Source organism: Cupressus sempervirens, chromosome 10, assembly GCF_028749045.1.
Source record: "Cupressus sempervirens isolate cs-2001-9-10 chromosome 10, ASM2874904v1, whole genome shotgun sequence".
Classification (NCBI taxonomy): Eukaryota; Viridiplantae; Streptophyta; class Pinopsida; order Cupressales; family Cupressaceae; genus Cupressus; species Cupressus sempervirens.
In genome coordinates, this window is record NC_143127.1 from 282,629,946 (window position 1) to 282,651,382 (window position 21,437).

At 35.2% G+C, this 21,437-nt stretch overlaps 1 protein-coding gene and 1 long non-coding RNA gene across 2 annotated transcripts; both read right to left on the minus strand.

Moving 5' to 3' along the window:
* Positions 1–1,043: 1,043 nt before the first annotated feature.
* Positions 1,044–1,612, minus strand: LOC149533752 (uncharacterized). The gene is made up of 2 exons (XM_089803258.1): positions 1,338–1,612; positions 1,044–1,245 (listed from the first exon to the last, which is right to left on the minus strand). The coding sequence occupies exons 1-2, from the start codon at positions 1,595–1,597 to the stop codon at positions 1,122–1,124; spliced, it is 384 nt and encodes a 127-aa protein (XP_089659384.1). The 5' UTR covers positions 1,598–1,612; the 3' UTR covers positions 1,044–1,121.
* Positions 1,613–1,893: 281 nt separating this feature from the next.
* On the minus strand, positions 1,894–2,932 carry LOC149533753 (uncharacterized). The gene is made up of 3 exons (XR_016357068.1): positions 2,867–2,932; positions 2,633–2,740; positions 1,894–2,013 (listed from the first exon to the last, which is right to left on the minus strand). It is a non-coding gene; the product is annotated as an uncharacterized LOC149533753 (long non-coding RNA).
* Positions 2,933–21,437: the final 18,505 nt, after the last annotated feature.

The following is a 21,437-nucleotide window of genomic DNA, read 5'->3' on the forward strand; positions in this document are numbered from 1 at the left end:
TATCATGAGTGATGGATTCATTTTGAGCACTGCACATGAAATATGAGTCAATAAATTTGACTCAAATACTACACAGTTAAATCATGATAGCAATATCAAAATATTTACTCTATGAGATTTGTTAGAAAAAATGATTTATCAAAGTACAGAGTTGGAAATCATTATCAACTACTGATCAAAAGCTTAAAGATCCCTATTTTAAAATAATGAATATGTTTCAGCAACCAAAGATAATCTTTAAAGTAGTGTTAGAGAAATAAGAATAAAACTATGTGAATGATCCAAATCATATAATAAATTGCCTTGCCAATCTATAAACCTCTTTCTCATTGCTCAAGAATACCCTAAATACATAATACAAGAAATGCAAACTACTATGATTTAATAAACAACAAATAGCCAAGAGAAAAGTCTCAGCTCAAACAAACAAAATCTCATGTACACTGCAATGGAATTGAGCAGCAACACAGACACACCTTCCAGTGATGAAAACTATAGTTATGGATTTTCAAATCATACAGTAAAATAGCCTCAATGATCTGAAGACCTGGTGGTAATGGCTCACAAACTAATATCAGTCTTTAAACAATACATTTTCTAAAAGATCTGCACAATGAGCATAGAATATATGTTTCGATAAGATCATGCTTGGACAATAAATGGAAGGAGAACATTTCATATTTCTGATTGCATAATTAATTTCCAATAGCAAATTAATACCTCCACCACTATAATGCACATTATGGCCTTCGTCACGAGCAGGTTCTGTGGTAGGATATGAAGGCTGCAATAAAATGTTATGCACATTGTTATGTAGTCAATTTACATTCAAAACTAATACCAAAAAAGAAAAGGATCAACTATTCAATTTCATTTACTTTTCATCTAACCAATTTACCTGTGAGATATCATTTGGTGAACTGGATTCTTGAGGAAGGCTTATAGATTCTTTGAGTAGGCGTGCAGCCACGAATTTATAGCCTTCCTTCAAGGCAAGTTTTCTATCTTCATCTGTGGCCGCCACATTGAATTCTGTGCCCTGTATTTTTTGCTTAATATCATCAGTTTTGTATGTATGGTTTCACTAAACAAAATTGTTTGCAACATTATATTAAAAAAATTTATTTCATAGCATTGCTCCTACTTACAACTCGAGACTGGAGATTCATATAGCCACCAGAGCCAAGTTTGTGTTGGCCAAACTTTTCTACTCTCACTTTTGTAGCCACGGATGTGTCCTGCAATCTATGAACAATTTCAAACATCTTAGATTATATATTTACAAATATGAATAATTAGTGCATGATTACAATGTACTTAATACTATCATGACATACCTCTTTTTGCCCTGTGTTGCTTCATTACCTCTATCTTCAGATTGCCTTTTCTCCTTTGCATCTTCTACTATTTCATTCCACTCCATTGGTGGAATCATAGCTGGACGGTTGTACTTTGGGTTATCCTTAAGAGCCCTTCTATATTGATCCCTCACAGTCTTTATATGCTTTGCTGCTCTTTTGAGAAGTAGGCCATTGTCAAACATGTCTTTTCCAAATTTCTCGTCAAAAGATGCAATGAGCTGATTTTTTAATTCCATGGTTTGTAAATTCCACCTTTTTAAAAACAAATAGATTGTTAGATCAATAGCTTTAATATATTACAGTAAATGAAAGAAAAGAAAAATTATGTAGAAATGATATGAAACTATGTACCTTTTACGTATGGTGGGTCCGAATAGTCTCAATGTCATATGAAAAAGATGTTCAAAGAAAACATTATTACCTACAAAAACATAAAGGATTTATCAGTCCAAAATGAGTAATATAATAATAGATTTTTTTTACACTTTAAATTAAAACAATTTTAAAGCACTTGGAAGCTTTCATTCTCTTAACGGAAACATAGTTTTCTTATTCAGCAATAATGTCCCTTCATATGAACCAGTACTAATGACACGAACTGCTCCAGGAAATGGATCAACTTCACCAGTACTGCTCTCTGCTAGTCTATCAACTGAAACATCGTGACAATTAAAGTAGACACCAAATGAGTTAAAGCATACTTATGGATATAATCAAATTGAAGAAATTGACTAGCAAAAATGTTTTTTCCTCGCATTCCATTAAGGATTTAATTCAAGATAATCAAATAGTGTATTAAAGATACCATATTTTTAGAATTCATGATATATTGTTGTTTATGTTTATGATAAGATAATGTGTGATTTTTAATCATCTATGTTTAGGATAGCTTTCAATGGTCCATGGTCTGTTATCACAGTGACAGTTCAAGAATATAAAAGTATCTATGCACATACATCATACAGAAACATCGTAGAGAAACATAAAATACAAAATTAAAATATATTTTTTAAATGATGTTTCAGTTTACTTTTGGATTCAAAGGTTAGACTATTTTTTCCATGTGAATCTGAAACATTAATTCAAAAAGTAGCACAAAATCTTGCCTGTGTAGTACAATATATGTATGTATGTATGTATGTGTGGTGTGTGTATGCATGTGTTTGTGTGTATGCAAGCTTCTGTAGACATCATTTAAGCACTGATATGCTACTTCGTTGTTCATCAACTTGTACAAATACATTACAAAATATAGCAAAACAATGTTTTACCAGTTCTAGTGGGCATAGATGAAGATGTTTGCATGGCCCTTGTTTCCGACAATGCACTAGGCAATAGTGGACCGACAACCGAAGGAGGAGTCCGCACATCATAATGAGCTGAGGAATACAATATTGTTAGCAAAGACATTTGCAATGGATAAAGATCAAATTGGATACTAGCTAGAAATGTCCACAAAAAAAAAGTAAGTGTTATAATGTTGATGAAAACAAAGTGCTACTTACACGAAGGTTGTGCGCAACGACCATCACCATGTTCACCATGTGATGTCACAAATGGCACAAATTTCTATACAAGTACACATAAAATTAGAGATCAAGATCCATAAGATAGTATAAAATATTCATATCTATTGAACTTCTATTATTGCTTTAGTCGAATTACTGCTTACCTGCAAAGATTGGATTCTACGGCCCAATTCCATTCTCAGTTCCTCTTTCTCCTCACTTTTTTCACCCTCGATGATAATGTTAACAAGTTCATCAGTGTATCTTTTCTTGATTTTTTGGGTGATGAACATAGGGTCAGTACTAAGGGCGATGTTATGTAGATATGAAGCTCGTATTTCAGATCGCATTTGATCAGCAGTCATTCTAGCTTTTTCCTATCATTTGTGACATTAAATATCAGTAAAATTTCATCAAAACAACTCCAAAGCCATAAAGAAAATAACATAATAATATGACATTTGTTTCTATATTAACATTTAAATTTACAATATTTAATGTTTACCTCTACTGAAGGTGTCTGAGATGGTGCATCCATATCGCCCTGTGAAAAAAATTAGTAACTCTTAGAAATCAATAGCAAAATTAAAGTAATAGACTTACCAAAAAAAAATATTAATAATAAAGTAGATTTTATATGTAAATCATTTGTCTTAAGTTAAAAATTTAGTGTAACTAACGTATATATCTAAAAAAAAATTGACATGTTCTACTTAATGTTTATATGTGCACATATGGTTTACAAAGAAAAGTTTGGTCATACAAAACCCCATCATAGTTGACATTGATCCTAGCTGGACATTTCATTGATCATCATGATCTTCATCCATGTCATCATCATCATCATCATCATCATCATCATCACCATCTTCATCGTCGTCATCATCATCTTCATCGCCATCATCATCATCACCATCATCGCCGTGATCATGATCGTCATCAACATCATCATCATCATTATCACCATTATCGTCAGCATGACCAAAATCATCACCATCTTCTTCATCTTCACCATTGGGTAACTGTTGTTCCTGATAATCATTTACTTCCTCTTCTGCTTCTTTAATTTCTTCTTCTTCGATCACATTATACTTTACCGGCCTTCCTCTTGGGTCATGTCTAACAAAAAATGACCAACCTAGTTTCTGTGGAACACCAAAATAAAACACTTGCTCGCACTGGCTTGGAAGAACATAGGGCTCATCTCCGACTGGCTCAAATGACCTTGTATTAATCATAGTAAATCCACTATCATGTTCAATAGAAAGCCATGAAACAAAGATCAGCAACCATTTGAGCATAGAAGGTGCCAATTTAATATACAAATATGTGCACTTGTAGTTTGAAACTTGAACCCCAAAAAGACACACACCTTTTAGTACTATTCTGTATGAAACCTTGTTGTTGATTCTGAATGTAAGACTTATAGCTACGGCATCAGAACCATTTTCCTTTTTTGAGTTTTTAGAACTTGATTTAGCTAGAGCTGGAGAATCAAAAGTACCATCATTAATTCATTTATTCAAAGACATTAATTCATTAAAAAGTTTTGTGGTGCTTGCTAGATAATGAAGAAAACCAAATACTCCATATAAAATTACACAATGGATAAACAGACAGAAACAGTCAATCTCATTTTTTCGTTACTTGATTTAGAAGTTTAAAGGTTCCAATTACAAAAAAAAAATTGTATCCTTTGGGGAACTTTTGAAAAAGACCAAAATCCTTTACAATCACAAGAGATCAACTTATAGTATACTTAAATGTTAGTAAAGATCTGCATTGTAAAGTTTCCTGGAAGTGACTGGCGCACATTACAATTACTATGCCACTTAGGCACCACGATATTGCCACATAGGCACTATGATAAACTTAACCATTTCTATTACTATGCCACTAGCGTAAGAGTCCTACACCTTATCAGTCAAATCCTACAACTCTTGTCATCTTGGTGTGACCCTTGACTAGAGGTGTATCCAACATCTTAGGATTGTCCTACAGTTGAACTAGTGTACCTAGGCAAAGGATTTCAGAACTATGAAGTTAACCTCTCATCCTATCCCACTTGAACTTAAGTCATGTTAGATCATGGGGTTACTAAGGAATAAGATTCCCTCCTTTGGTATTTGAATCCTAGAGATACATGAATTTAACTTCTAATTACAACTGCTGAAGAACATCATCTCATAAATTATAATGATTCTTGTCCATGGATTAGTTTGGTAAGTGTAATTGTAATTTAAAACTTGGCTCCAATGGATCAAATGTCACTATTTTTGGAATTGCCCCACATCTTGTCCATTTGTAAGTTTGATCTGATAATTTAGAATTCATAAAATAGTTGAAAGTGTTATAAATTTCTAAATAGAAGAAATATCTTCTACCATCATGCTACATGCTAGAAGGGAGAGAGAACATACAAAATTTAGTTGTGTTACTGGTAGAGTCCTTTGACTGTTAAAGTATCACTTTCATATGCTTTGACTTTTGAGACACAAAAATTCAAAGCTCATTGTTAAGATAGTTTCATATTATAGCAGATGATTTTTTTTCCATTTACATATTTTATTTTCACATTAAATTCAGTCTCTTTGGTTTTGTCCATCCTATTGTCAACTGATGCAATGGTTTCTTCTACTAGAGTATTTAGTCAGTTTTCTTATTTAAAAACTATGGTGATTAGCACTACCATTTTTTATTAACAAAAAGGATATACAACATACTAGTAAATGATGTCATTACAGTTTTCTCAAGGTTTATTATTTCTAGGTTGTGTATGTTACTATCTAGGCTCAAAAGTTTAGTCTTTTTGAAGATTATCTTATAGAAGAATTATTAATGTTTATATTTCAAGAAGAATGTAAAGTAAAAATGTAGACATGAATACCTTCTTGGGCATGCTATAACTATAGAAGATTCAAGATCACATATGGAAAGTTTTAAAGTAGAATAAAGAATTGATAGTCTCTAGGGAGCTACAGCTAAGAGGTTAGGAATTTTGTACATTCTAACTATATATGTTAAGGAATCTTAATGGAAAGATCAAATTAAAGTAAGATTTTAGAGAGATTGGCTACAATTAACATGCCAAAACCTTTGAGAGTTATACGAGGCATAGGTGACTTGTAGATGGAAATGTATGCTAGAAAACTTGGTGCAGTTCTTTATTACTTGAGAGGGGATCTCAGTGATAGCAATCAGTCACTACCTGTGCAGTATTCTACATTAATGCAAACCTACACCGAACACCAGCAAAAGGAAGGAAACAAAGCTGAATTTGCAGTCTACTCACAGCACCCACCTGTAGACACTTGGACCATTCTTGGCTCAATTTGTAAATCTCATTAAGAATGGTTCCAATTTTTTCCATCGCTAGATAACAAAGAGGGATGTCAGAGTCATTGCCAGTTTTTTCACCATTCTTTATGCTGAAACGGAGATTCAGAAATGCCTGTAATAAAATCTATCGGATCGCACGTGTAAAATTCAAAATAATATACATCCACTATTCATGTCACGTCATCCCCAAAATAAATGAAGATGCATAAAATAAATGCAACAATACTAATAAAAAGAGGATGAGGATTAACTAAACGTAGAAAAATGTTTCTAAATTGTCTAAAAGGCTCACTTAGATATAAACAGTGGGAAAAGACTTCTTTTGAAGGCACTGAAGACTAGATAATCATAAGATAACCATAGTAAATTCTGGCCTAAGATATAAGATAGTTCTGATATGCATAAAGGGAGCATAGAAATTAAGGAAGGATTGATGGAAGAAGGGAGGGGAAGATAGTAAGGAAGTACCTTCATTTGGTCAACAATGATGAAGAGTTTGACCTTATTTGAAGGGTGGTAATTGTGAAAGGCTATGACCAATGCAAGGGGCACATGTGGTGAACAGAAGTGACTCTTACATTGTAAGATATAAAGAAGAGGTTTTGTTTGAGGAGGGCATCCAAGGGAGATAAAGTTGGGGAATAACATATTAATTTAAAGTGGTGATTCAATTTTTATGACAGGTGTTGAACCTTCCACGAATAATATATAAAAGAAGAAAAAAATTTATGATCATTTACCATTCATCACTTCCAAATACATTAAATCAACACACAATCATCACTCCTCAATTTATGAATTACAACATTCATTTAGTCATCATTCACTAACTATCAAATTGTCAAATCAAAGGAAATCATTCTATCATTCATCAAACATCAGTTGGGAATAAAACAGACTTGCAATCAATTCTTCAATTAATTCAATCTATGTGCCTACTTTATGTAGCTTATCTTGCAAAGCCTGTTCATAAAAAGAGTGTAAGCAATAACATCAGGTGGAATTTCTTTCTTGTCCATTTCTGCCCACAGTTTAAAAGCTTGTTCTACATTACCATTCTTGAGATGTTCATCAATCAATACACTATGTACAATTTTGTCATGAATCAAACCTTCTCCAAACATTTCCCTCAAAAGCAAATGTGCCTCCTGTATATTACCTTCCTTGCATAACCCAATTGTAAGAGTAGTATAAGTAATCACATTAGGCAAAATACCACTCTTTACCATATTATCAAATAGTTTGAATGCAACACTTGTGAAGGCAACCCTGCAGTGTCCAGCAATAATGATATTATACGTAAAGTTTTTTGGAGCCAGACCATTTAGAATTAGTTGGTTTAAGAGTCTGACTGCTTCTTCTAGCCTGCCAGCTCTACAATGACTTGAAATGAGTTTTAAGTGCACATATCAGGAGGTATGTTCCTTTCAAGTATGTAATGTAATATTTGATTTCCTAGCTTTTCTCTGCCAAACTTGAAATAACAAGCAATGAGAGTGTTGATCCCTAGAGCAACCTGGCTAATGTTGACAGAGAAATGTGCTTGGACATTGCAGGAGTGGATTGAACTTCAAGAAATTAATTTGGATTGTGTTAAGTATTTAAGGAAGATGAGAATTCTATGATAGTTGAGCAGCTATATGTGCTGATGAAGATTTCTCTATTTTTTATCAGAGTGTTGAGCATTAGCATTGATGTAGCCCTACTCTCTCGATAGAGAAATCAATTAACCAAGATAAAAAGGAGAGTGGTGTTAGGATTTCCTTATTTGATTGCCTAAATGTTTGTCTTAGGCTTCCTTTGGCCCTTACAGCTAAGAAATTTTGTGCTAGCAAATCAACTTCTGAGCATCATACCTATCAGGACGATATGCTATATTGCAACTTGTGTAATGTGGAGGTATGTTTTATATATGTAAAACTTTTCTAAATTGAATTTTCTTATCAAAATCTGTAATTAGTGTGGATATTAAATGATTATCACCTAACATACCAATACTAATCTTCTTTAGTTTCAATATATTTTGGTTAAATGATATGTCGTTGCCTATGCAAGTGAAGGAGAAATGGATCCCAACTCCATCTATTTACAATCAAGTCATATTTTCTAGCTAAAATATGCTTGTAGAACATTTTTGATGGATGCAAACACTTTTGATCAACAAGGTTTAATAGTAAAGCATATGACAAGACTGCATATTAATTTAATGTGAGCATATATATACACAACCAATCACTAAAGAATCCCACTATCTATGCCCTGAATGACATGATGCAAATCCTTTCACTATATGTCGAATATAAAAAATATATCAAGAGACTGCACTCTACGCTTTAGATCTAAAGAATTTTGTTGCCTGCTTCAAAATTATAGTGGTCGATTACTTGGAAATAATGGTACAATTGAACAACCACCACTAGAAATTATGTTCGAAATAACACAACTTAGAAGGAAAATACCATCAAATTGCCTTTTGTTCAAAATACCATCAAGTTAAACCCTTTTTTTGCATACTCCTGGTCACAAATCACAGTGGCAGGCCCATACCGGCCTAAAGAAACAATAGGCCGCTAGAGCAGTTGTTTATCTTCCACCAGCCCAGGAAGTTGTTTACCTTGAATCCGCAGCGGAATAGCAGAGACAGTTGATCGAGTGGACCGAGAATTGGTGTGCACGAGTCTTCTGGGAACAATACAATAAGATTAGGGTGGAAAACATAACGTATTTCAAGTTTTCGTTAAAGATGAACTAGGAAGTTGTTTACCTTGAATCCGCGGCAAAATAGCAGAGACAGTTGATCGGGTGGATCGGGAAGTGGTGTGCATGAGTCTTCTGGGCACAATACAATAAGATTAGGGTGGAAAACATAACGTATTTCAAGTTTTCATTAAAGATGAACCCATGTTGGTTGAAATTTTGACCAACACGGGTTCATCTTTAACCAAAACTCATCACAATTTGACCAAATTGACCCCAAATTTTCAAATGGTTGAAAGTTTTGGTCAAAAATTTGAGTCAAATGTACTAGTGGATCTACTCTTCTTCCTATTTTTCTCATAGTCTTGAGCACCATCTTCTGATCCATAGACCCAACAACTATTATCTTATGCATGCTCATCTCTATGTCCACAGTTTGCACACCTGCAGAGTTTTATGACAGAATTATCAGCTAAAGTTTGAATGATTTAACATATCTTATTTAATACCCTCCTTCCTTAGTTTCTCCATATTGATATTTTCTTTGGCAACAGTTCAAACAACAACAATTTTCATTCCACACATTGTAGCACTTGCAGGATTCATTCCATGACCTGAGACAATAATGATAGAATTTTTGATGCCCATCTCCCCTTGCTTAATGATAAGCATATAACCTTTACAATATAAAGGAATGGAGCATCCTCAACATTAACAATGCCCAATTTCTTTAATCCACTAATAAATTCTCACGCCAAACCATGTACACATTCTACACTTGTTTTCAATCCTTCCAGACCATGATAGATTGCATACATAGAAGATATATTGTAATTAATGCCTGTATCATGTAGATATTTCTAGTGGCATTATCTTGCCTGATGTGTTGCTCCCTTGTCTACATTTCCATCCTTAGCACAGGATTCCTATGGGAATCCACATTAACTCCAATAATCCTCCCAGACATCATTCATTTTTACTCTTAAGATGTAACCAAGCAATATAAATGAGGGGCCCCCATAGTCCAGGGGGACACCAAATCTTTGAGAAGACCCAAAGATGATATCCACCCCAAGTTGTTTTGTGCTGGTCTCATTTTTAGCTTGTCGCATGTTTCCCCAATAAGACTCTGTGTTGCCTCCCATTATGACTCTAGTGCCCATCGCATAATGCATTGGTTTCTGGGAGTCTTGGGTTCATTCTTTACTTCCTTTGCAGTCGTTGACCCCAGTTAGAATCAGTTGTGCAATTGTTTCACCATACTAAGTATTGGTTCTATCTTATATCTCCTCTTAAACTATTGTAAAAGACTTAGCGGAACAGTAGTTGAAGTCATCATATAGTGATCCATTATGTACAATGTGAGTCATATGGGTACAAAGTGGAGAGTGTCACCACTCTGTACATTTATGGATGTCCCATACACTATGAAGTGGCAAGCACGTGCAGGTTGAGGTGAGTCCTACGAGGCATTGTTGTATACTATGAAGTACTCATACAAGAAATATCACCCACCAGTACATCACATATTGCATTAGACTACCAGGTTCAATTATTCTTATGTGCACAATACATCAAGCAATTTTAAAAAGAAAAAGACCCTTCACCCTTTTTTCTAGTAAAAAACTGGCATAATTGTTCATGATTTTCTTGATATTGGGTTTGTCTAAAAATGAAAAATACTTCTTGGGCTTTGAGGTCAGGCTGAAGTTTTATGTAGTTTCAAACAAACAAAAGTCTCTCAAAAGAAGAAATCCCAGTTCGTGGCCAAGGAAGAAATTAGAGGATGGAACCTGGTTTCATGCGCATGGATTTTATTCGTAGCCATGGACTCATAGATCTACAACAGAGTAAGTTCTCCCTAACTATGCTTTCTTAATCATCATTGAGATTTTGAGTAGAAGATTTTGACAAGGAAAAAGTGGATCCAAGGTACAGAACTGTATATTCATTGTGTATTAAGCAGCTTCAGACAATGAGTAACCTTCAGTTCCTTAGCTATGGGAGAATGCATGCAAAATGGGGAGCCAGAATGCTTCAAATTAATATGATATGCTTCAAACAAACTTTGAAAAATATAATGTTACATTCTTCCTTACTGAAATTTAAAGGCATCTATCGGTTCATTGGAAGAAATAGAAGTTTCAAGCTTAAAAAATGACAAACTAGGGCACGCCCACGGCTTCCACTGTTACAGCAAATCATTCTTCCTAAATACTCCACCAATCGATCTTAGCTCAGAAATAAAATGGATGAATGAAGACAAGAGAAACTTACAAAGAGGACCAATCGATCTTAGTGTTTCACAATGAGGACCGATCTTTGGTGTTCAAAGGGCGAAAACCATTTTTGCAAGAAGCTCTTGCGCGCGGGCAATTTCATGACAATGAAATGCGAAAGCCCTTTTTGAGTTTTGCATTATAAGCCCATGTTGGTCAAAATTTTGACCAACATGGGAATGGATTTTTAAAAAAGGATGTTTTCCTTTCAAATTTCGACTAATGTAAAACATTTTAATGGATGGTCAAAATTCTTGGTCGAAAAATAGGGTCAAATGTACATGTGAATTATGTCTTCTTCTCTTAATTTCAGACCCCTCTGTGGCCCAGCTAACACCACACAACTACCACAATTGGAAAGCACACATGACATGACTTCTTATGTCACTTGGCTTATGGTCATGTCTAGATGAAAATCAACATGTTTTGTAGTGCCCCTTTGAGGTTCTTTAGCATAGAAACAAAATGGATGAAACCATGGGCTTGATTACACTGAACATCTCTAATAGTCTCCTATGTCACCTAGATGGTTTGACCACTCCTCAAGCTATTTGAACCAAGTTTTACAACTTGTTTTGCATAGTGAATGAGTTTTAGACACTATAAATTGATGCAAAGTTGACTTCTTTGACACCTACCAGCTTTCCCACCATTAAGGACTTCTTGATGAAGTTTGAATCTCTACGTTTAGTTTTGTAGGGGTGTGCAAAAAACAAGATAGATTATGAGCGTATTTTTTTGATACTCTCAAAGTTGCAAGGACAGTAACCATTTTTTTCTTCCACTTTCTACTCCACTATGGATGCTTTCGGCAACAGACATCAAATGCCTTCTTTTGAGACATTCTGTGATCAGTTGACATAGGAATAGGCAAAGATCCAACTGGTGGATGCTTCTAGCTCTTCCAACCAAGAATTATTTGCTTAGTTTTCTCAGTGGAAACCAAAATTGAAATCCAAACTAAAGAAAGATACACCAAAAACTGATCCCAAACCTCTAGCTAACCCTTCCAAGGGTAAATCTTCTTTGAAGTCTATTGAGTCTTCCTCTAAGACTAAGAAGAAATCAATTGAGACCTAAATTTTTTGTGGAAAGGATGGACATCTCATTTCCAGGTGTTGGAAATATTTGGTGGCTTTAGAGGAAGTCATGTAGGAGCATCACATTTATGCTCCTAAGTCTTCATCCCCCCTATAGGAAAAGCTCATGCTCTTACTACACAAGCACTGACCTTTGGGGCTACCTAGATTCTTGATTTGAGTGCCTCTCACCATATGAATCACACTCAGCAGTTGGTCACCTCACTTGCTCCTTGTGCTACTTCACAAGTTATTGTTGAGAACTCATCATATCTTTCAGCTTTGGGTTCTAGTTTTGTTGCATTAGTTGGGGGTTCTCTTCAGGATGTTCTTTTTGTCCCTAACATCTTGATGAACCTATTGTCTATTTATTAGATTTTCCACTCTGGCTCTAGCAAGATAGTTGAGTTCTCACCACATGATGTGGTTATTTGGGACTTACATGATTCTGAGTTGATTGTGATTACTAGGAGTGTTGGCTTTTCATCTTGCCTATACAGATTTGATGGATTTGAGTCTTCTAATGGCACAAGTTCTTGTCTTGTAGCACATGCAAATTCAGTAAGAAAACTTTGGAATGAGCATTTGGGCCATGTCAATTATAGATATCTTCAGCAGATGAGCACATAGGCACTTTTCCTTGGGCTTCCCTAGATTTCCTGCATAGATGGTGTTTGTCAAGCTTGTGCTCTTGGCAAACAACATAGAGATCATTTTCCACATGGATAAGCTACTCATGCTTTGGCACCATTGGAGTTGATTCATAGTGACCTCATGTCATTTTCCACTCCCTTTTTTGGTGCCAAATATGTGCTTACTTTCATTGATGACTTCTTGAGGTGCACATGGGTGTACTTTTTGAAGTACAAGTCTAATGTCTTTGATTTATTTTAAGTCTTCAAGATATTTGTGGAGAAGCAATCTGGTCTTTCTGTTCAGTGGATACTCACAGATAATGGGGGGAGTATGTGAACCAAGCTTTCAGGGATTTTTTCTTTGAACATGGTCTTCAACATTAGTCTTTAGTGCCCTACACCCCTCAACAAAATGGTGTGGTAGAGAGAAAGAACATAACACTTCAGGAGATAGCTAAGTGTATGATACAGTTCAGGTCCATGGATTCATCCTTTTGGGTAGAGGCAATCAATTGTCTCAACTATATTCAAAATTGAATGCCTTACAAGGTAGTTTGACATATGACTCCTGAGGAGGCTTGGTCTCATGTCAAGCCTAATGTATCTTCATTCTGAGGTTTTGGTAGTGAAGCACAACATTTGTACCTAATTCTTAGAGGAGAGAAATGGAGTGAAAGATCCAACACCTCTTTTTTGTTGGCTACTGGGAGGATGTTAAGGCATACAGGTTATTTGATCCTAATTCTAGATAGGTCCTATTTCGATGGGATGTCCAGTTTGATAAGCACCTTCCTATAGTAGATACCTTACCTCTAGAGTCTACTTCACTTACCACTACTCCCTCATCCTTTCCAATCTCTTTTTCTAGATGATGAGGATGATAATCTTGGTGATCCCCATTTACCTCTACCATAGGATAGATGCCTAAATGGGCTCATGTTATAGTTGAGGTTGTAGGATCTCTAGCTAGTGACCCTTCCACTTCTTATCACACCCAGTCTCATACTGTGGGTTCTAGTCTTATAAATCATGCTATTTGTGATGATCTTTAGACATTTACAACAATAGCAGGACATTCAAAGTGGTATAGTGCCATGGAGGAAGAGTATTCTTCTTTGATGAAGAGTCATACTTGGGATCTTTGTTCTCTTCCTAAGGGAAGAAAGTTAATGCGATGCAAATGGTTATATCATACTAAGTTTGTTGTTGATGGTTCTATTGATAAGTATAAGGCATGTCTTTTTGCAAAGGGCTTTTCATAGGTTGAGGGTATTGATTACACTAAGACATTTTCCCCTATCACCAATATGAACTCTATTCGCCTTATCTTATCCCTCGCAGCTTCTCAAGGATGGCCCATTTTTCAAATGGATGTAAAGAGTGCATTCTTGCATGATGATCTTATTGAGGAGATTTACATAGAGCAACCTTAGGGATTTGTGTAGGATTCCTCCTTGGTTTGCAAACTTCAATGCTCATTGTGTGGTCTCAAACAGGCCCCTCGGGCTTGGTATGAGAAGATGGACTCCTTTTTTCTTTCTAAAGGCTTCACACACTATCATTTTGATCCTACAATATACATTCAGTGTCTTGAGGTTGAGGTTTTGATCCTTATGCTATATGTTGATGATCTTATCCTCACAGGTAGCTCATCCTCTATGCTTTAGGATGTTTAGCATGCATTAATTGAATAGTTTGAGATGACTAATCTTGGTCTATTACACTACTTTCTTGGTCTATAGATTGTTCAATCCTCTTCTGGGATCTTTGTTTACCAGTAGAAGTATGCTCTTGACATGCTTTGATGCTTTGACATGCTTGATTGCAAGCCTCCTGCCATAGCTTTTTAGTCAGGTGTTACCTTGTCTTCCTCTTGCACTTTTCCTTTAGTAGATCCCACATTGTATCATTAGTTGGTTGGTAGCTTGTTGTACCTGACACATACTCGTCCTGATTTCTCCTTTGCATTTGGTTTTGTCTCTCAGTTTTCACATGAGCCTCATTAGATTCATTGGCAAGATGCCAAGCATATTTTGAGATACATTTAGGGCACACTTATGTATGGCATTCATTACACATCAAGGACTCCGCACATTATTGGCTTCACTAATTCAGATTGGGCTAGTCATGTTGATGATCAAAATTCTACTTGTGGCTTTGTCTTTTTTCTTGGCTCTAGTCCTATCACCTGGTCAAGCAAGAAGTAGCATGCTTGTGCACTTTCATCTATAGAGGCTAAGTATAGAGTAGTAGTGCATTCTAGTCAGGAGATTTTATAGCTTTGGTAGTTGATGACTGAGTTTGGTTTTCCTCCCAATCATCCCACTATTCTATGGTGCAATAATTAGAGTGCTACTCATATTTCCTAACTGGATGGAGCATCAGTGCACTAAACACATTGAGATTCATATACATTTCATCTATTAGTAGATTTAGGATGGTGTTCTCTCTTTGGAGTATATTCCCAATGATGCACAGTTTGCTGACATCTTCACCAAATCTTTTGCATTTCCATGTTATCTTCAGTTGTAGTCTATGCTTGGGGTTATGGAAGTTGTCCTTGGGGGGTCTTGTTGAGGCCTTCCTTCCTTCATGTCTTTTTAGCATGTTTGTTCTAGCTCTTTTTGGAGAGAATTTTTTCCCACAAGGTTTTCTCCTTTGTCTCCAATTTATAGAGATTTCCTTATTTTGGGTACCTGATTAGGCCTTGTTGTTGGGACCCCTTTTTCCTTCTTTCATAGCTGTGCTAGGTTAGCTTACCTCATGAGCTTCACTTAAGAGGGGTGTTAGAGTAATTATTTATTTATTCTTATTAATTAGATCATCTTAATTTAATTAATTTAGTTGTCTATTACTCTACTTTACTTAAGCTATCTATTAGGTGCATATAATTAATATTTTATATAATTATAATGCAAAACCTAGTTTCTTTTCCCTTTTTAGGGTTTCATTCACCTTTAAGATTGAACTCTTGTATTTTCTTTTTCATTATCTTGGAATACATTTTTCTCTCACTCCGTTAAGATTTCCAAGCTGCACTTTTTCCCTCTTTGGTTTCCTTTCAGCAACAAGTTATTTGCATGTAGATGTTCTTGGTGAACTATGAAGTTGGCTTTTCTCAACTTCTACATGAGCACACCTTGAGCCTCTCAATCATAAATAATCTTTTTTATTTTTGCATGGCTTTTCCTTTAGCCCATGTGTCTCCCTTGTAGCACCTATGTGGATGCCACATAGATGCCACCTCATCAAGGCCCCCCTCAAGCCTATAAAAAGAGCCCTTGTCTTAATCATTCACATCTCCTCCATATGCATTATTATCATGCTATATTATTCTTTGAGCTTTCTAGTGATTTTAGAGATTTGAGTACTAATCCTTTGGTAGTGTTTTACTTTTTTCATTGTTTTCATATTCATGGTAGAGTTGCACTCTTAGATTTATTTCTTGTATCCATCTCCATTTTCTAGAATGCTTTTTGTTGGGCCCATTTACCGTTGCACCAAAAGCCATGACTATTAGTGAACATGGAACACCACATAATTAACCACCTGTGGGCAGGGGAGCGCGTCGCATCACCCAACAATCTCCCCCTTGACGCGCATACCAGGCGCTTACGCGGGTCGGGTGGGCACCGGGGAAATTTGAACCCATGACCAAGCCAAAACCAGGCTCTGATACCAATTGTTGGGCCCATTTACTGTAGCACCAAAAGCCATGACTTTTAGTGAACATGGAACACCACATAATAAACCACCTGTGGGCAGGGGAGCGCATCGCATCACCCAACACTTTTAAGAATGACTTCTTCCATAGCCTCCTCTCGAAGCATTCCTCACTCATATAGAATAAATTCATTCAAATTTTCATCATCTTGGGATTCATCATAGTTGTGTTTGAGGAGAGGACATCCACATCCCACAATCTTGAGCACACCAACAAGGTCTCATTTGGGTACCCTTATTGAGTTTCTCTAAGGTTGTGTGAGACTCTTTTTTATTGTTTGTATTAGTACATTGAAACTCAAGTTAGTTTGTAGTTCTTTTAATTCTAATATTTATATATGCACATGCTACTAATATTTTCTTCTTTACGCGTGCTCCAGATAGATTAGGTTTTTCACATATACATTTTAGCACACCCGGTGGGACCCACGTCCCTTTTTCACACCCAAAACCTATTAAAGTTTACAATTTTTTGAAAAAAACCAACAGAGCTTCATCTGCATTTATGTGCAGTTTCGTCTATGTAGATGATCTATCATCTATGCAAACAAACTGTCATCTACATAGATGAATTTTCATCTTTTCATTTTGGCATCTTCGCTTCTAAACTATCTTTTGCAATTCTAAACTGCCTTGTGGTTCTAAACTATCATCATCTCTTGCTAAATTGTTTTCTCCACATTTTAGAATTTGTACTTCTAAACTGTTGTCTTTTCTTGCTAAACTATCATGTCCACAATTTGGCATGTCCATGTTTTGGCATTTGCAAATTTTTTTGTTTGCAACCTATTTGAGTTATGATTTTATCTTTGGTCTTTCTTATACCATTTCAAGTCTCAATAGGTCATTTCAGCATTAGCTCTCTCTCTCTCTCTCTCTCTCTCTCTCTCTCTCTCTCTCTCTCTCTCTCTCTCTCTCTCTCTCTCTCTCTCTCTGTGTGTGTGTGTGTGTGTGTGTGTGTGTGTGTGTGTGTGTGTGTGTGTGTGTGTGTGTGTGTGTGTGTGTGTGTAACTCTAAAAAACTAGAATCTTTATTTGAACTTCTATGAGGCAGAAACCATTCTCAAACATCCTTGAATGTATATATATATATATGAGAATGGTTTTAGCCTCATAGGAGTTCACACACACACACACACACACACACACACACATTCAAAGATGTTTGAGAATGGTTTCAGCATCATAGGAGTTCAAATAAAGATTCTAGTTTTTTAGAGTTTTAAGAAAATTTCAGGAAATCAACATGTTGTGTCAAAAATCATTCTAGTAGACTATTGATTGTAACTTCTCTTGGTCATAGTGAAAATTTTATTTGGAGATTTTGGTGATGCTAATCAAGTTGTTTTGTGTGCAACATTACATATTGGACCAATTTAGAAACAACTAACCATGTGTCTTGCATGTTTTTCTTAAATTTTTATTATTCTTGGTAATGAACTTGAATTCTTAAACACTTGTCTTGGAATGTATATTGCAATTAATTTGATAAATCAAACAAACTCTTGAATGTCTTGAAGCTAAAACCATCTAAATTCAGTCTTGAATTTGTTAAATAAATTCCCAAATATTTTTTGGAATGAATGCTTAGAAGTCAAATACACTCTTGAATGCATAAAGGTCAAAGAAAAATGTTATGATACACATTTCAATTTGGGTTTAAAATGAACCTCATCAAATCTTGAATTCTTAAGGGATAAAGAACATGTAAAATGAATATTTGGACTTTGTGCTAATGAATACACTCAATCTTGAATGACTTAAGGAACTCACTCTTATCTCTATCGATTTACTATGTTGACCAATGATCGATTTACTATGTTGACCTATGATTTCTTATGTTGATGACATTGTCAAGTTGGAAAGAACATTGTATAATATAAACATGAGTGTCTTCAAGCATTAGATAGAAAAATTTAAAGCTTCAATTTGGAATGAACAAGTGTCTTTTAAACCTCGAGGCCACTTATATATTCTCTCCTCTCATGCCTTTGGGTGATCTTGAGTGCACAAGATATAAGTGGTTTTGTTTTCTTTTTCTAGGAGACCTGCTTGGGGATTTCATCACCTCAAGGGATGACCTCAACTCCAATGTTATGATAGAGTATAAATAGTAGGAGGTGAATCCAAACACACCTCTCTTGGAAGTAGAATCTTGTCACTCTTGGCTAAGCCCTAAAGAACTTTATACCTTTGGGAAGTGAAGATGGAGATTTTGGTTACTGTCTCCTCCTAGCTATATGACATTATTCTCTTTCATCTATAGATTTGAGCCTCATGTACCTTACATATATCAAGGACACCCCTAGTTGAGCTTGTATATCCTAGTTGAAGCCTTAATGGATTGTTGGTATATTTGACGTGCTTGAGTGTTTTCAAGCTTCCCAATTTGAAGCCAAAAAGGGACATACCATCCAAAATTGCCTTGTATATATATCATTTTTTTCTTTTCATTTTATATTTCAAACAAATCCAACAAAAAAAACATTGTAAAATTTCAAAAATCTAAAAACATCATAAAAGTTCAAAATTCAAAAAAATAAAAATATTTCAAAAATGACAAAAGCAAGTTCTTGTTTTCCACATCATTTCCAAATCACTTCTTTTATCCATTCATTTTATTATCATCATGCATCTCTTGTCTTAATCACCTTCTTAATCATTCAAATCATTCCTTAAAATCTTAATCATCTCAAATCCTCCTAATCATTTCCTCATCTTCTTAATCATTCAATCAAATTCCTAATCTTCATTATATTCATGTTTCATTATCTGCATTAAGATCCAATTTCCTTATCCAATCTCATCATTCTTCATTAATCCAATATTTTCAATCAGCATCTCTTGACAAATTCATTTCTTTCTAAATAATTCCTAAATCTTCATCCAAAATCTATCTTTCAAACTTCATCTATTTAAATCCTCTTCTAATTCAAGTTTTCACAAAATCTTCTACTTTGAACTTAGGAGAACCATTATAATCTTGGGACTTTAATACTACTATAGTCAAGATGGACTCAAATCACAATCATCAATCATCTTTATCCTTCAACAAGATTCAATCCAATCTTTAGGTAGAAAGATGTTTCCAAAGTGTGATATTAGACTTTCATCTTTAAGAAAACTTATCATAGTTGCACTCTCTCACTTGGGATCATTTGTTCATCACCAAGCATTAAGTCATCTATTTTGTGTCCTATTCTAACTATCCATCTCCAAGTGGAAGAATATATCATCATTTAGATCTAATATCTACTTGTTTGCAATATCATAAGGTCTTTATCTACATCAAGGATATCTCAAACCTTCATCCGATATCAAATCAAATCAAATCAAGATAAAGTCCAAAATTACTCCTAGTCCTAAGGTCATATTTCATCCATCATAAAATATTTCATTACTCCTCATCTAAGCTCCATGAATAAGAACTAGCTTAACCAAATGGTTGAATATCTTCAAAGTCAATATGGAGTTATACCTCCCAATCAACCCACGCACCAAATCAATCCTCAAAATTGTATGTTCAATCCTAATCCATCTCATATTTATTATTCTTCCTCTACCTTTTACAATGGAAATTTACTTCATTATCATTCATCCACATATGATTCCATTCATAGGCCACATAATCTCTCAAACATAAATAACATTGCCCAAGAATTTGAATAACTCAAGAATGACGTCTTTAGCCTATCAAATGGGGGTCAAAAGAAAAAATCTAACTTTGAAAACATATGTCCTCTTCCCCCATGTTCCCAAGTCCATAATCCTCATGTCCCATCAAACCCAAATGCTCCATGTAATTCCCCATGCTTTGAGTTTAATTTCCAAAACCATCATCCCAATCCCCTACCCATGCCTCAACCTCTACAAAATCCCAATCCTCCAAAATAAACATCATCCCAAACTTGTAATAAGTTTTTCTTTGTACACAATCGTTGGTAGAAATCTTTTCTAAATTAAACATTAAAAATAAAGTGATCCAATCACCCAAAGTCGTACACCCAATGCCATGTCAAGACCTTGTTCCAAGGCATGCCATTATGGGTTCCTCCTCTCCTTTAGATCCAATAAATTCCCTATCCCATAATTCCCTTATCCCTCAAAATCCATTTATCCCTCTTAATCCATCTCATGATCCCCTTCCTAATAAAGATCAAAACATTACCTTTATTTTTCCCATTACTAATTCCCCTCCATCTCAAGAGTTAACATCCATTGATCCTCCACTATATGAAGATGTTCCTTCCACTCCATCCACTAATACTCCTCTATGTCAAGATCACATTAATCCATCTCATGGTTCCATTCCCTCCACTCCATTATATTATTCTATTCCACCTCATGATCCAATCATTCCACCACGTAATCCTCTTATAAGTCAAGATCAAAGTACCCATTCATTTGCATTTCATGATCCCAATCCATCTTAAGATCCTATTATCCCTCATAATTCCTCTCATGATCCCTATCATCCACATGATCCTATCACACTTATCCAATCCACTCATGAACTCCCTATACATGGATTCACATCTTCTATTCAAAATAATAAGTATCCCATTAAACAAATAATGTCCCAAGATGTTGGTATCCCTTCCACTCCTTCCAAATCCAAAATTCCTCCATCCAAAACTAAATGTTCCCATCATCCATATTCCAAGTCCATGTTGGGATCTTATATCCAAAATAACCTCCCTTCCCCCATTTCCATCCATTTTGGGTGCTTACATACATCTATCTGTCATATCCATGTTTTTTGCTTCATCTCCTCATATACCTATTAAAGATCAACAAAGGCACATATCCTTGAACTC